Source organism: Mya arenaria, chromosome 7 (genome assembly GCF_026914265.1).
Source record: "Mya arenaria isolate MELC-2E11 chromosome 7, ASM2691426v1".
Taxonomy (NCBI): domain Eukaryota; kingdom Metazoa; phylum Mollusca; class Bivalvia; order Myida; family Myidae; genus Mya; species Mya arenaria.
Genome location: NC_069128.1, coordinates 36,952,220 through 36,968,542, shown reverse-complemented (window position 1 = coordinate 36,968,542; position 16,323 = coordinate 36,952,220). Strand labels below are relative to the sequence as shown.

Genomic DNA, 16,323 nt, shown 5'->3' with positions numbered 1-16,323 from the left:
TACTGGAGTGTTCTCAGTTATATATATGTACTGGAGTGTTCTCAGTTTCATATGTCTACTGGAGTGTTCTCAGTTTTATATGTCTACTGGAGTGTTCTCAGTTATATACGTCTACTGGAGTGTTCTCAGTTTCATATGTCTACTGGAGTGTTCTCAGTTTCATATGTCTACTGGAGTGTTCTCAGTTTCATACGTCTACTGGAGTGTTCTCAGTTTCATACGTCTACTGGAGTGTTCTCAGTTTCATACGTCTACTGGAGTGTTCTCAGTTTCATACGTCTACTGGAGTGTTCTCAGTTTCATACATCTACTGGAGTGTTCTCAGTTATATATGTCTACTGGAGTGTTCTCAGTTATAAATGTCTACTGGAGTGTTCTCAGTTTTATATGTCTACTGGAGTGTTCTCAGTTTGAAATGTCTACTGGAGTGTTCTCAGTTTTAAATGTCTACTGGAGTGTTCTCAGTTTTAAATGTCTACTGGAGTGTTCCCAGTTTCATATGTCTACTGGAGTGTTCTCAGTTTTATATTTCTACTAGAGTGTTCTCAGTTTCATATGTCTACTGGAGTGTTCTCAGTTTCATATGTCTTTTATATGGGTACTCCAGTGTATTAAATTCTACTGGGTACTCAAGTGTTTTCAGTTTTATATTGGTACTCAAGGGTCTTTCAGTTTTATATGTGAACCAGGGATGATAAAATTCCGGATTAATCCGGAATTCCGGATTTAAGGCCTCACGGATCGATTTTGAGATATATGTAAATCCGTTGAGTTTTTTCTAGGGAGGGAGGGGTACAGGGAGCGATTCGAGCTATGTTCGAACAATATGGGTACGAAAGGTGAGTTTTCCGGAAGTGTAAATCCGGAAATTAACGAACATAGTCACGTCTTGCCAATCGAGCTATATGATTGGTTAAGATAGCGTCGGGTTATTACGGAAATTACCGATCGGACAAGAAAACAGTATCCGGATGGTTCGTATCCGGATATGACAGACGACGAAGATTAATAAACGAGTATTGGAAAAACACGACCACAACTTCTAAAAACATCGATTCGTCGATTAAAAGGTATATTTGCTATTTAGTTTTAAGAGAAATTGCCGAAACGTTACTTTTAAAGTTAATAGAATGTGTTAAAACTGAGAATGGCTTTTTGCGCATGTACTGATGTAGCAATATTTCGGACATCCCGATTCGGATTTTGTTATAATAAATGATTTTTATTTTACAATTTTTATTTAGCCGATTGAAGTTTACGATGTAAACCGTTTCTTTATTGTTCTCATTATATTTGAAGCATTGTTCTCAATAAGAAGTGGCTGTTGACCATAATGGAAGGTTAAAAAAAAATCACTATCCCCACCCCTGACACATTCAAGGTGGCTGTAACAACCATTAAGCATTCGATAAGCGAGCAGTGTTTTTATCCTTTTACCAGTTCACCAATCACTTTTTATCATGTTACTTAAATTGTGTTCTCTTTTATACCCTAGTTCTCAATTTTCTGATGTGATTTGCCTCATCAGTGTTTTATTTTTTTCACTAACAAGCCGGTGCACACCGTTCATGTCAGTAACACTCGGAAGAGGGGTTGACATTAAATTGAGATAGATAGATAGATAAAATTGGGTTGTTTAAAATTTAAAGAAAAAATGAATTAATATTTTGTAGTAGTAATATATATTAAGTAAGAGCAATCAGTTTATTTTCTATTTGAGACAGTTCAACAAATCTTCTTGAGGACCCAGTTTGAGTGAGATTTAATTTCTATAGTTGTAATTTGTATTTCCAGGTATGTTGATGGTTCCAAAAGTCAGGGATGAACAGACACCTCAGCCAGTGCATCCGGTTGTTCCTGTCAATGACCGACAATTCAATTCAGATGCCATGATTCTTGGATTTATGGCTGAACATGACCTTCCATACCCCTGGTAGCACATGTAGTGAGTCTTACTTAAGACACTTGCCAAAGATACAAAAGCTCTCAGCGAATTAAAACTTCAAAGGTGTACAGCATCATATAAGATGACTTCCGGAGAGGCAAGCCATTTCAATGATGAACTTGTTGAGGAGTTAAGTGATATTCGGTGTGTGCTACTGGACACCTGTAACATCATGAGGAGAAAAAATCCGGCTTGGAGACCAGAATACGTCAACTTGTCCCTCACCTCATAGACATTGATGGTGACACAGCCCGCCATGTCCACAACGGTTACCCTGCCAAAGCATTTACAGTCCCATTTGGATATTACTTGGAATTCCGAATAATAATTAGTATAATATATAATAATTAATAATATTATATTCTCATCAAATGTGCAGATAATGGAATAAATATTCTTATGTCTGATATATAAAATTTGAATAAATAACACTTTACAATAAACATTTGCAAGCTTGATATTTGATATGTTATTCATTATTATTTATTAAACATCCCACAGTATAGACTATTCATACACAGGCATTTGATCATAGCCAGTTGAGTTTTATGGGAAGTGGACAACTGAACCAAAATGTCAGGTACATGTCTTATGCCTGTGATTTAAGGTAAAAAAGTAAATTTAACTTTGTTCAAAGACAAAGGTGTTTAACTTCACTGCTAAGATTCCTGATAATTGTTCTGATTGCGGAAGTCTCCTGTTGGACATAATTATATCTACCAAACCGAAAGGTGAACTCCTTGAACACTATTCTAAGACAAAAAAGGGTATTAGAAACTCTGAAATACTGAAAGCTTCGGGGGGCTTTGCCCCCCTTGTCCCCCCACCAGGGCTTTGCCCTGGACCCATCGGGGGCCTTTAGGGGCCCCCTGAACCCCACGCAGACATTTTCAGGATTGGCAACTTGGCCCTGTTATCATCCCTGGTGAACTCGAGTGTTATCAATTCTAAACGAGTACTCCAGTGTTTTCAGTTTTATATGGGTACTCGAGTGTATTCAGTTCTATATGGGTAATTAAGTGTGTTCAGTTTTAAAAGGGTATTCAACTGCTTTCAATTTATTTAGGTTCTCAAGTGTTTTCAATTTGATATGGGAACTCTAGTGTTCTCATTTTAAAGGTGAACTCCAATGTTCTCATTTTAAAGGTGAACTCCAATGTTCTAAATTTGAAAGGGATACTCAAGTATTCTTAATTGTAAAGATGTACATAGTATTCTCAATTGTAAAGGGGTGCTTAAGTATGAATAGTATTATCAGTTTGTAGGGTTACTCATAAGGACAAGTGTTCTCAATTTTAAAGGGGCACTCAAGTGTTACATTCTAAAAGGGCTATTCAACATTTCTCAATTTTAAAGGGGTACACAAGTGATATCTCAGGGTCATTGGGTGTTGGGGGTGTTCATTATCTTCAGTGTTATCTTTTTCATGGGTTCTGGGGATATTTATTATATACAATGATATCTCAGATTTCATTTGATCTGGGTGTACATATAGACGAACCTCATTGTTTCGAACTCCCAGGGACTGGCAAAAGTACCTCGTGCCTCGAAAAATTCCACCCAAGCGGGAATATTTACATTCACACTTCATTCCTTAGCAATGGTTGTTGTTTATCAATTGCACTTTATTTCTGTATAAAGTGCAATGGCATTTCCTATCGATATCGCGTGCGTTTGTTCGATACTTCTGTCCTGTCATTGGGCGCAATAATACCAAGGGGCGGGGCATATTTACTACGGAACTATTTTTTTTAATGAAATCGTAGTAAAATTATTGGCAACATGCAAAACTGTAATCTGCAGTAAAGCAGTTAAAACAAAATAAGCAACGATAATTTGATTGATTTTAATGTAGATAATTTCATGATGGATGGAACAGTTGAAGAAACGTTTGTGTTAAAAAATGCTGTTAAATGTCACGAAAATGCAAAAAAACAGTTAGTTCAAAATAACCTCTTTAACTGTCTGATGTCATAAGTGATGTCATTGAAAACGTTTTACATTAAGCTCGATTCGGGCCGCAACATAACTCGGCAGCTGCATTTTGTTTCGATGCCATTTTTTGCAGTGTTCATTCGTTTTGAAAGTGTTGTTTTTTCGAAAATTGACTGGATTACTGGGATTATTTACACACAATACCTATTGGGTAAATGATTAATTACCTATTCAGTCCTACTTTAACCATTATTTGTTTTGATAACTAATTTAAGCCTGAAAATTTTGTAAACATGTACTTGATAAAATGTACAGCATCTTCAGCATCAGAGAAAAAATATTTGAAATTTCTTTGTTCATTGCATACGACGTAATGGAATCATGTCCAAATAAGTCGTATGTTCTGAATAAAATCGACAGAAATAACTAAATTTCGGAGGAGTTAGTCGTTTAAGACATAATTTAGTGCTTTTAATAGTCAAAACAACTGCAAAAAAACTATTTGGTAAACACATCAGCTTGCCAGGAAAAGACAACTCGGCAGAAAATATGTAAGTTATACGTGGTTTATTTCATGTTTTGGTATTTGTATGCAGCTACATTATATATTCTTAAATATGTTTTTGTGCAAAAGTTTGCATCCTTGACCAACTTTCGGTCAGAAACCAGGTCGCTCAGCCTTCATTGTTATGATGCGGGCCCTGAAAGCGCATATGTAAAACAAAAATAACGGGCATTAATGGCATGTGAATTTACTGAATAATGCACGTTTTCTACCGATAATGCCCGGGTTTTTGCGTTTTAATACACCACGATAACGGACAGAAAACACACATTGTATGCAATAATAAGAATTTATAATATTCTTGACCTTGAAAAGATAGAAAATAAACATATAAATAAGGAACTATTTTATCTGTGCATTCATTGTCGTATAAAATTAGGTTACGATAGCTGTTCTAATTTACCCACCGTTAAGAACAACGAGAGAAAGAAAACAGAAAATGCTCTTGAATAATCAATTTATTTTAGCAGAAATGTAGATTTAAATGAATGTAAATATAAGTATTAAAATTCGACATGTTGCATTTTATTGGGGTATGGTATGCAATGGCGCAGTTCAAAATGTTGGTGGAGTCCTTCATGTTGAATTTTAATCCTTAAATGTTTTAAACCTCAGTTTAAAAATAAATCGGGCCTGTACATCCAGTTCAGGCCAACGTATAATTCGAGCCAAGTGAGTTCTAGCCAACAGCGTTAGACTGTATAACCTTCAGTGATTACTCCAGTAATTATACCCCCACAAACGAAGTTTGAGGGGGTATATAGGAGTGAGCTTGTCGGTCGGTCGGTTGGTCTGTCTGTCGGTCGGTCTGTCGGTTTTCATGGTTTCCGGACGATAACTCATGAAAGGCTAGACAGATTTGAAAAAATTTTGGTACACAAGTGTAACATCAGAAGATACAGGTCAAGTTCGATATTGGGGCTGGTGGGGCCAAGGTCAAGGTCACTGTTACTTAAAATAGAAAAACGGTTTCCGGACGATAACTCATGAAAGGCTAGACAGATTTGAACAATTTTTGGTACACAGGTGTAACATCAGAAGATACAGGTCAAGTTCGATATTTGGGCTGGTGGGGCCAAGGTCAAGGTCACTGTTACTAAAAATAGAAAAACTGTTTCCGGACGATAACTCATGAAAGACTAGACAGATTTGAACAACTTTTGGTACACAGGTGTAACATCAGAAGATACAGTTTGGTACACTGGTGTAACATCAGAAGATATAGGTCAAGTTCGATATTGGGGCTGGTGGGGCCAAGGTCAAGGTCACTGTTACTAAAAATAGAAAAACGGTTTCCGGACGATAACTCATGAAAGGCTTGACAGATTTGAACAATTTTTGGTACACAAGTGTAACATCAGAAGATACAGGTCAAGTTCGATATTGGGGCTGGTGGGGCCAAGGTCAAGGTCACTGTTACTAAAAATAGAAAAACGATTTCCGGACGATAACTCATGAAAGGCTTGACAGACTTGAACAATTTTTGGTACACAGGTGTAACATTAGAAGATACAGGTCAAGTTCGATATTGGGGCTGGTGGGGCCAAGGTCAAGGTCACTGTTACTAAAAATAGAAAAACTGTTTCCAGACGATAACTCATGAAAGGCTAGACAGATTTGAACAATTTTTGGTACACAGGTGTAACATCAGAAGATACAGGTCAAGTTCGATATTGGGGCTGGTGGAGCCAAGGTTAAGGTCACTGTTACAAAAAATAGAAAAACGGTTTCCAGACGATAAATCATGAAAGGCTTGACAGACTTGAACAATTTTTGGTACACAGGTGTAACATCAGAAGATACAGGTCAAGTTCGATATTGGGGCTGGTGGGGCCAAGGTCAAGGTGACTGTTACTAAAAATAGAAAAACGGTTTCCAGACGATAACTAATGAAAGGCTAGACAGATTTGAACAATTTTTGGTATACAGGTGTAACATCAGAAGATACAGGTCAAGTTTGATATTGGGGCTGGTGGGGCCAAGGTCAAGGTCACTGTTACTAAAAATAGAAAAACTGTTTCCGGACGATAACTCATGAAAGGCTAGTTTTTCTTTCAGCAGTGTAACTTCTAAATTATTCAACAGATTTAAATAAAACAATACATGCATGATAAAAGAAGATGCAGTGTGCAGTAACCTTGGAGTTATGGCCTCTTTTCAAAGGAATGGTTTGCCATTCCTGTGTCCAGGCGGCATTTTGGGTATTCTTCACTCCTGTGACAGCTCTAGTTTATATCTACTACAGTGTGGCTGGTACTGGGGCCCTCTTAGTTGGGGGGAAGCGGAGATGAAACTGGCCAACAAACCGGAAGGAACGTTTCTCGTGCGGGACAGTTCCGATGAGCGATACATCCTCAGTCTCTCCTTCAAGAACCAGGGGCGTGTGCATCATACTCGGATTGAACATCATAAAGGTAGATACATCAGGACCATCCGGTGGCCAACAATATGTAAAAAATGGTCAATCTTTATATTTATAAAATTGATTTCATACGTTTTGATGTCTTCCAAATACCTTTGAAATTTATTCACAACTTTCAGAAATACTTAACATTGCTTTTGAACAAAAATTAGGCTTATGAGTCTTTTAGAACATTGTTTACAGTGGTCCTACCAACTAACCAAGAATGCCTTGAATCTATTTAGATATGCCTGCAGAAGGCTATTGAAGATTTAACCAAATTTGTTACACAGGAACCTCAATCTGTCCATGCCCCTCAAACGCCGACCCTTACCCCACTTTTCAAAAAAAAGATAAAATTAATAAGTAAAAAATTTGTTTGTGTTTTACAATTTCTACAATTTTACTGACTAAGCTGTTTTGGACCGATATAGAAAAAAGTGATCAACTTTCAAACCAATTTTAAGCCATTTCCTGTTACTAAAATCAGTCTGGCTAGGTCAAAATTGGCAGATAATTGTCAGATTTTAGAAGCCCTGCAATAGACAATAGGCAAATGTTTATAGCAAGGCCCATAACTTTGGTTTTGGTATTTGTACTTATTGCCCTTCTGCAGCGTTTAAAATTAAAAAAACAAAAAACACCTGAATTGACACTTTTGTTTAAATGAATGAATAATTTCTAACATTTTCTATGAAATTCATAATTCTTAAATTATTTACTGCCCGATATTATATGCCTTTTTGTCATTCAGCACCCTGTCCCTTTTCTGCAACACCCTGTCTTTTTTAAAACCGGGCTAAACAATATATTTTCAGAAATCAGCCATTTAAAAAAATACAATTCTAATGGAAAATTGACCATATAATTAAAAAGTTGTTGTGTTTCCAGGACATTTTAGTTTCTGGTCTCAGCCTGATTCCCACGGTAAATCGACCATCAAGGATTTTATCGACCAGTGTGTGGAGAACTCCAGAAATAATCGGTTCCTGTACTTCATTCGTCCAAGCGGTCCTGGGAGTCCCCCGCTTCCAATTCACCTGCTCCATCCTGTCTCAAGGTAAAGTCACACAGGAACTGACCATCCTGACCATCCTTATCATTATATATTTTACAACGATTGTGAAGAAAGTTATGATCATTTATACTAAGTCACTGCCGTTAGCACAATGTTGCGCGAGAATGTGGTCTTGTGTTGTGGGGGTAACCTGACAACCTGGAGAAAAACATACTTGTCCGGCTTGGTGACCACATACCAACCTCACATGCTCCCAGGCAGGTTCGCCTTGATGAGAATTGAGTGTCCTTTCTAGACAACCAGTTTAAGAATTCTACGTACCGGTAATAACGAAAAAAAGAATCATCATTTTTGCTGAGAGATGATTGTTTAGGAAACAGATTTTACTTAGAAAATAAATTGCTATAACAGTCATATAGGCTTTCGTATAAAACTTTCATAAGATGTACACTTGAAGCCAATTCTGTAAAACCAGTTGTATATTTTAAGCTTTCCTAAGTGATTCCAACGTGTTTATTGATTGGTCAATATTAATACAATTATGCGCAGTCATCGTTGTTAACTTTCAACTCTGAATTGCTCTGAAAGTTTTATGGATACACTTGTGATCTCAAAGTGACACTCTTATTTAAAATCAATACATTCACGTGTATTACAAACATTATTTTTGACTTTTAAACCTTTAACTGCTTACCAAATAATACATTTATGGAAAATTTTGATTACTGATAACAAGATAGTAACCGTGTATCTAATAGCAGGAAGTGCAATAAATATTAAATGATTGGTGAATGCTAAAAGATTTACTTTAATCTACTATAGTCTCAGGCCTAAAAAAAAAATACATTTGGTTCGGGTTACCCGACCCTACCTACGGAATAGGCGCCGACCCTAACGTTTTTATAGTCAGTTTGAAAAAAAAAAATGAAAAACTAAGTTTTCTTTTTTTTTTTTGCTTTTCAATATGTAGTTTAAAACCTTAATTGCTTATATAGAAGATAACTTTAACACCATTCTCCAATGATGAAAATGACATTCTTATATAAAGCCTAATAAAAAAAAAAAATATAAAGCCTACCTACCCTACCTATTTTTGAAAAGGATGTAACCCTAACCAAACAATATTTTTTTTAGGCCTCATCAGGTAGAAATACCATGTGTTATGCTCATTTTTTTCAAATAAAGCTCGGTATCCTTCATAAGAACCATGGTTTTTTTTACATTTATTTATCCTTTTTTTGAATATTAATGCATTATTATTAAATGTGGTAAATTTTGTTTGAGAGTAATAGTGCATCTTAAAGTATTTTTTACAAGATTATATATAACTGTTTCAGTTGAACTTCCATACATGAGCACATCATAAAATATTTTACATTACAATGTCGTTAATCATGTTGTTAACTCAAACAGAGTTTTGAACAATGGGGCCAATAACTACTTAACTATCCAAAAAATAACCTGAGGACAACTTATACATGCGATATCCCCTAGTAGGGGGGAAATCCCACCAAATTACGACCTATTCACCTGTCCCCCTTCAGGGGATCCAGGCGGGGGGATATGGATCCCCATGATTTTTGATTTTTTCAAAAAAAACTAGCTCAAGGTTGACAATGGAAAGCATCCATATTATTTTGAGTGTGAAATTCCATGAACACACTCTTCCCTGGTGTTATATTAAAATCTCCTGGAATTCAGATCAAAATCCCCTGAGAAGCCCCTCAGAAGTATGGTGGTGGTGTTATTAGTTTATACTCCGGGTCCCGGTGAGAGCACATGAAAGGGTCCCAGAGTGACAGTTCAACAACCGCACACCTATTCTGGGCAGACTATCAGGCGGTTAACCAGTACTAGGTGCCTTCACCTCTGTAAGGAACTAACAACTTCTGTACATGCCAGGGGCAGTGGTACAGTGCGAATGGTCGTAGAAAGGATTTCATAACCAATCACAACAGAAATGACCTGGTCCGCCCGGGAATCGAACCCGGGTCGTCCGATTCACAGTCCAACGCTCTACCGGTTGAGCTAACCGGGCGGACATATGGCATGTATGACAACAGATAAATGTTTTATACCAGTGCACTTATCTTTTGGCTAGTTTGTGCATTTAAATGATTTTATTGGCCAAAAGTTACTTCTGGATTAATATTGACCAGTCAATAAACAATTGCTTACTTTGACCAAACCAAATAAATGACTATTTTAAAACATTTGCTGCTGCTTGTATATTTATCTTATTACAAAGCTGTCAACTTATCAATGAGGGTATGACGAAATATCGTTTGATTTAAGATTTCACTTAAATATTAAGCGGGAATCACTTATGCTGCATGTTTATTTATCTTATTACAAAGCCGTCAACTTATCAGTGAGGCTACAACAAAACATCGAATGATTTAAGATTTCACTTAAGTAATAGTGGGCGTCACTTATCCAATCAAAGAATTTACTTGCAACATCAGATGCACTTAGCCTAGAGGGACCTTTCTTGCAGTTAATTTTGAAACATATATTATAACCACTCAGAAATTATAAGGATGCTCTCTTTCTCCCGAAAAAGATGTACTACAATTAGTACAATTGTTTTAATTTACCGAAAAGGATGAATAAATATCGAAAACAATGTTTTTTATGAAGGATACTGTGTTAAATTTGAAACCATTGTATTTCTTTCTTAGGAGATGAGTTAATTACTGTAAATCTTTTAGGACCAACCAGTCATTTAATATTTGTGTGTTTTCAGCTATTAAATACATGGTTACAATCATGTTATCAGTAATTAATATTTTCCATAAATGTTTTATTTTGTAAGTAGGTAGAAGAAGTTTTATTACTCACAACTCATGTTTGTTATACTTGTGTATGTATTGATTTTAAATATGAGTGTCTTTTAAATTGAATAAAGTGATTGTATGATACGTTTATTGCTCAGATTTGTCCAAAGCCAAGGTCAAGTGCCTGAGTGATTGTTATTCATTTAAAAGCATAACATTTATTATTGAGGTTTTACTGGTTTCCTGTTCCATGTTTTCACTGGAAGAAAAAAACTTGTCTATGGATAATTTCTACTGTTTTTAGTGTGTTTTTTTAAATCGAGTGCAAAATTTAAAGCTGCATTCTCACAGATTGACTGTTTTGACAACTTTTTTTATTTTTGTCTTAGAATCAGTAAATGTTTGCGTAAATGTCTAGGATCCAGAGATATTTTAGACTGCCGACAAAAGAGAAGATCACAGGTTTTCATATTTACATTTAAAATTGATTTTTATTCCAAAGAACTCATTTTTTCTTAAAGAGTTAGTAATGCTTTTAGCCATAAAACATTATAAGTACATGTATCTTTCATGTGTTTCTGGTACGGATTGAAAAATCCGACCCGAGGGCACACGCGTAAGCCGAGAACAAAGCTTGCCGAGTTTCCGGTCACGCAGCGTGCCCGAGGGTAGGATTTTTCGATCTGGACCGAAAGAACATGATTGATGTTTTTTCTTGCATACCTAAAATTATGAATTTGTGGAAAAATTGACATAGAAAATGCACTTTTGTACATTTCACAAATAAGCGCGTGCGACGTCATAAAGCACAGTCATTTTAAATCACTATTGACGTCAAATAGTTCCATAAAAAATCACGCTTTTATGATTATTTGTTTTCAATTTTTATGAAAAGTATTGTATATTTATATTTTTGAATCCGCTTTAATGAAATTGCATAATATACTTTTCATAAACCATACAATAAAAGAAATAAGAAGTGGCGCGTTGTTGCGTGTAACTCATCTTACATGGGGGGTGTAAGATGAGTTTTTCCAGCACCAGCCACATGACTGGAAACACATGTCCGGTATGCAAGAATAACTTTTGAACGTCAGCAGTCTTATATCACTAGCTTCAAGATATTCACATAAAAATTGGCTCATTTGAAGACAAAAACAGTCATTCTGTGAGAGTGTGGCTTTTAAGTATCATTTTAATTTTTTTATACCCCCCAAAACAAAGTTTGGGGGGGTATACTGGAATCGGGTTGTCCGTCTGTCCGTCTGTCTGTCTGTCTGCCGCAAGACAAAATTGTTTTTCTTCAAGACGCGAAAATTTGATTTTTTTTTCGGGGTTTTAATAATTTTTTTGTACGTTTAGGGTCATTTCCCGATGTTAAAATTTTAATTTTTTTTATCTTGATACCAGGTTACACTCGGCCGAATTTTGCCCCATGGATGACATTGCCTACCTTCAGTCATATTTTGGTTTTTCGGTTTAAGACCGTTACAAGTTTTCAAACTGATCAAAAAATCGTATAAATGTTACTTGTCATAAACACAAGAAATGTAGCGAGTTATATTAATATTTATTGACGGGTTAAAAAAATATGACATTTATCATTTTTTTGTTTTACCTGTCTGACAGCGTCTGTTAGCCAGACAGGTTCAGGCAACGCCTGTACCTTTCAAATTTTGTTTTTTTTAATTTTCTTTGTTAAATCATTTTTGTTTGTTAAGCAATTTTGCATGATTGTTCAGTTATATATTGACAATTTTCAAGCAAATTTTCAGTGAAATTGGAATACAGGTTTAAAAGATATTCGATATTGAAAATATTTCAAAATCTTTGCAGACGCAAACAGACGCCAGACGGATTTTGAGAGATAATTTTTCGTAATTAACTCTACAAAAAGGCATCATTTTTAACAGTTTTTACATTAAATATCATAGTTTATTGTTTTTTTTTACATTTATGATTAAAATACAAAATAATATTAACATTTTTCAAATCGTTTTCCCGATATTTCAGACATTTGCTTCCAGACGCATGCGTCTGCCGTATGATTTTGCGGTACTTAAAACGCAATATCTACAACATTTTTTAACGTATTGGCATGATTTATTTACCAAAATGTAGGGTATATTATACGCTTTAAATTAAGGTGCTATTTGCTTTATTGCTATACGAAACAACTGTAGCGTTAGACGTCCCATATGCCTACCCCACCCTAGTTTTTCCCTTATTGATCGTGGTTTCGCATACATTTTACACCATTTTCAGTTTGTAAATCATTCAAATATTAAGTTATAGTTTTAAATTTGCTACAAACTTATAGGTGAATGATAAATTATTGAAAATGTAAATAAATGAATGATATCGTGCTGATTAGTTCTAGCACGTTGAGCGGAAAAAATGCTTGTAATAGCACGCTGTGTTACGCTTGTTTTTCGCGCTATACGCAGCTCCTGACCCCCAAATATGGCATGTATTTATATTTATGTACAGCTAGGAGTCTTAGCTACACTTTGAAAACATAATTACATGTGTCTGCCGACGGATTCCGCCAGGATGACCGAAACACGGATGTATCATGGCCATTTCCAGAGTCAATTGTACCATATTTGGAGCGGGTTTTTTTATCCTCCTGTACCTACACTACTACACTACTACATACTACACTACTACTACTACTGCTGCTGCTGCTGCTGCTGCTGCTGCTGCTGCTGCTGCTGCTGCTGCTGCTGCTGCTGCTGCTGCTGCTGCTGCTGCTGCTGCTGCTGCTACTACTGCTACTGCTACTGCTACTGCTACTGCTACTACTACTACTTCAGCTTGTTTCGGCTAGTACTACCACTACATTACTATTACGACTGGTTCAGCTAGTACTACTACTACACTACCGTTTCAGCTAGTCCTACCACTACACTACTAATTTTCCTGCTTCAGCTTTTACTACGACTACACAGCTACTACTACTATTTCAAATAGTACTACTACACTACTACCACTAATGCTTCAGCTAGTACTACCACTACACTACTACTGCTTCAGCCAGTACTACCTCTACACTACTAATACTACTGCTTCAGCTAGTACTATCACTACTCTACTCATGGCCGTAGGCCTGAGTGATATATTATTTTGAATAATAACGAAAACTTCGGGTTATTCTTCGATAAATCACATTCGAAACTTGTTATTTCGATTCTAACACGATATATCTTTAAAGAACAGTGTTAAAATAATGGTAACTACTTTTTTACGCGCCTGGATCAATAAGGATTGACTTCATCGCATTTGCACGTCCGTGGTATATTGCAGAATAACCTGACTTTGGTTTTCTACTATGGGTATTTAGGATATTTACTGATCGTATTAAAATTAAAGAAAATGTATAAAATTTAGCTAGAATTCAAACTAATCATGCATTTTCTTTTATCTTTATAAATGTCTTCAAGATACATGTCTCTGCAAAACCCGGCATTGCCGTCCCAAGAAGACAAAATTGAATCTTTTTTCAAAATTATAGAAAAATGTATGCTATTTCAAAATATATTAAATAGTAAATATGCATTTGTAATATTTAGCAATAAATCAAAAACAATTCAGGCATTTTCTTTGGGTTTTCTTTTATATCTTCAAGACACTTATGTCTGCAAAACCCCGCAATGCCGTCCCAGGCAGACAAACCAAATTGAATCTCTTTTCAAAATTATAGACAAATGTATGCTATTTCAGAATTTAAAGACTGGCTATAATATTGAGCTAGATTACAAACAAATCATGCATTTTCTTTTATTTCTATTTCTTCAAGACACTTATGTCTGCAAAACCCGGCATTGCCGTCCCTGGCAGACAAAACAAATTCAGTCTCTTGACAAGTTTATAGAAAAATGCATGCTATTTCAGAATTTTAAGACTAAGATATTTAGCTACATTTCAAACAAAGCATGCATTTTCTTTTACTTTTATGTCTTCAAGACACTTATGTCTGCAAAACCCAGTATTGCCGCCCCGTCAGACAAACCAAATTGAATCTCTTCCAAAATTATAGAGAAATGTATGCCATTTCAGAATTTAAAGATTTGGGTATAATATTGGGTAGATTTCAAACAAATCATGCATTTTCTTTTATTGTTATGTCTTCAAGTCAGTTATGTCTGCAAAACCAGTCATTGCCGCCCCGGCAGACAAACCAAATTGAATCTCTTTCCAAAATTATAGAGAAATGTATCATTTTAGAATTTAAAGATTGGGTATAATATTTAGCTATATTTCAAACAAATCATGTATTTTCTTTTATTTTATTTTATGTCTTCAAGTCACTTATGACTGCAAACCACGGCATTGCCGTCCCAGACAGACAAACCAAATTGAATCTCTTTTCAAATTTATAGAAAAATGTATTCTATTTCAGAATTTATTAAATATAACATTTAATACTTAGCTAGAATTTAAGGAAATCAGGCATTTTTGTTTTGTTTTTATTTATATCTCCAAGACCCTTATGTCTGCGAAACCCGGCATTGCCGTCCCTGACAGACAAACCAAATCGAATCTCTTTACAAAATAATACAGAAATGTATGCTATTTCAGAAAGATTGGGTATAATATTTAGCTAAATTACAAACAAATCATGCATTTTCTTTTATTATTATGTCTTCAAGACACTAATGTCTGCAAAACCCTGCATTGCCGTCCAAGGCAGACAAACCAAATTGAATCTCTTTTCAAAATTATAGACAAATGTATGCTTTTTCAGAATTTAAAGATTGGGTATAATATTGAGCTAGATTACAAACAAATCATGCATTTTCTTTTATTTCTATTTCTTCAAGACACTTATGTCTGCAAAACCCGGCATCGCCGTCCAGGGCAGACAAACCAAATTGAATCTCTTTTCAAAATTATAGACAAATGTATGCTTTTTCAGAATTTAAAGATTGGGTATAATATTGAGCTAGATTACAAACAAATCATGCATTTTCTTTTATTTCTATTTCTTCAAGACACTTATGTCTGCAAAACCCGGCATTGCCGTCCCTGGCAGACAAACCAAATTCAATCTCTTTACAAGATTATAGAGAAATGTATCATTTTAGAATTTAAAGATTGGGTATAATATTTAGCTAGATTTCAAACAAATCATGTATTTTCTTTTATTTTATGTCTTCAAGTCACTTATGTCTGCAAAACCCGGCATTGCCGTCCCAGACAGACTAACCAAATTGAGTCTCTTTTCAAATTTATAGAAAAATGTATTCTATTTCAGAATTTATTAAATATAACACTTAGCTAGAATTTAAGAAAATCATGCATTTTCTTTGGTTTTTATTTATATCTTCAAGACGCTTATGTCTGCGAAACCCGGCATTGCCGTCCCTGACAGACAAACCAAATTGAAACTCTTTACAAAATTATACAGAAATGTATGCTATTTCAGAAAGATTGGGTATAGTATTTAGCTAAATTACAAACAAATCATGCATTTTCTTTTATTATTATGTCTTCAAGACACTTATGTCTGCAAAACCCGGCATTGCCGTCCAAGGCAGACAAACAAAATTGAATCTCTTTTCAAAATTATAGACAAATGTATGCTATTTCAGAATTTAAAGATTGGCTATAATATTGAGCTAGATTACAAACAAATCATGCATTTTCTTTTATTTTTATTTCTTCAAGACACTTATGCTT

General features: G+C 35.3%; 1 protein-coding gene and 1 non-coding gene across 2 annotated transcripts in view; one reads left to right on the top strand and one right to left on the bottom strand.

The window, feature by feature from the left end:
- LOC128240331 (uncharacterized) overlaps window positions 1–16,323 on the top strand; it is a 53,537-nt gene that overhangs the window by 18,766 nt on the left and 18,448 nt on the right. The window contains exons 8-9 of the mRNA XM_052956931.1: window positions 6,691–6,859; window positions 7,738–7,906. Of these exons, the coding sequence (XP_052812891.1) occupies window positions 6,691–6,859; window positions 7,738–7,906 (338 nt within the window). The remainder of the gene's footprint in view (window positions 1–6,690; window positions 6,860–7,737; window positions 7,907–16,323) is intronic.
- Window positions 9,826–9,902, bottom strand: Trnah-gug (transfer RNA histidin (anticodon GUG)). The gene has a single exon. It is a non-coding gene; the product is annotated as a tRNA-His (tRNA).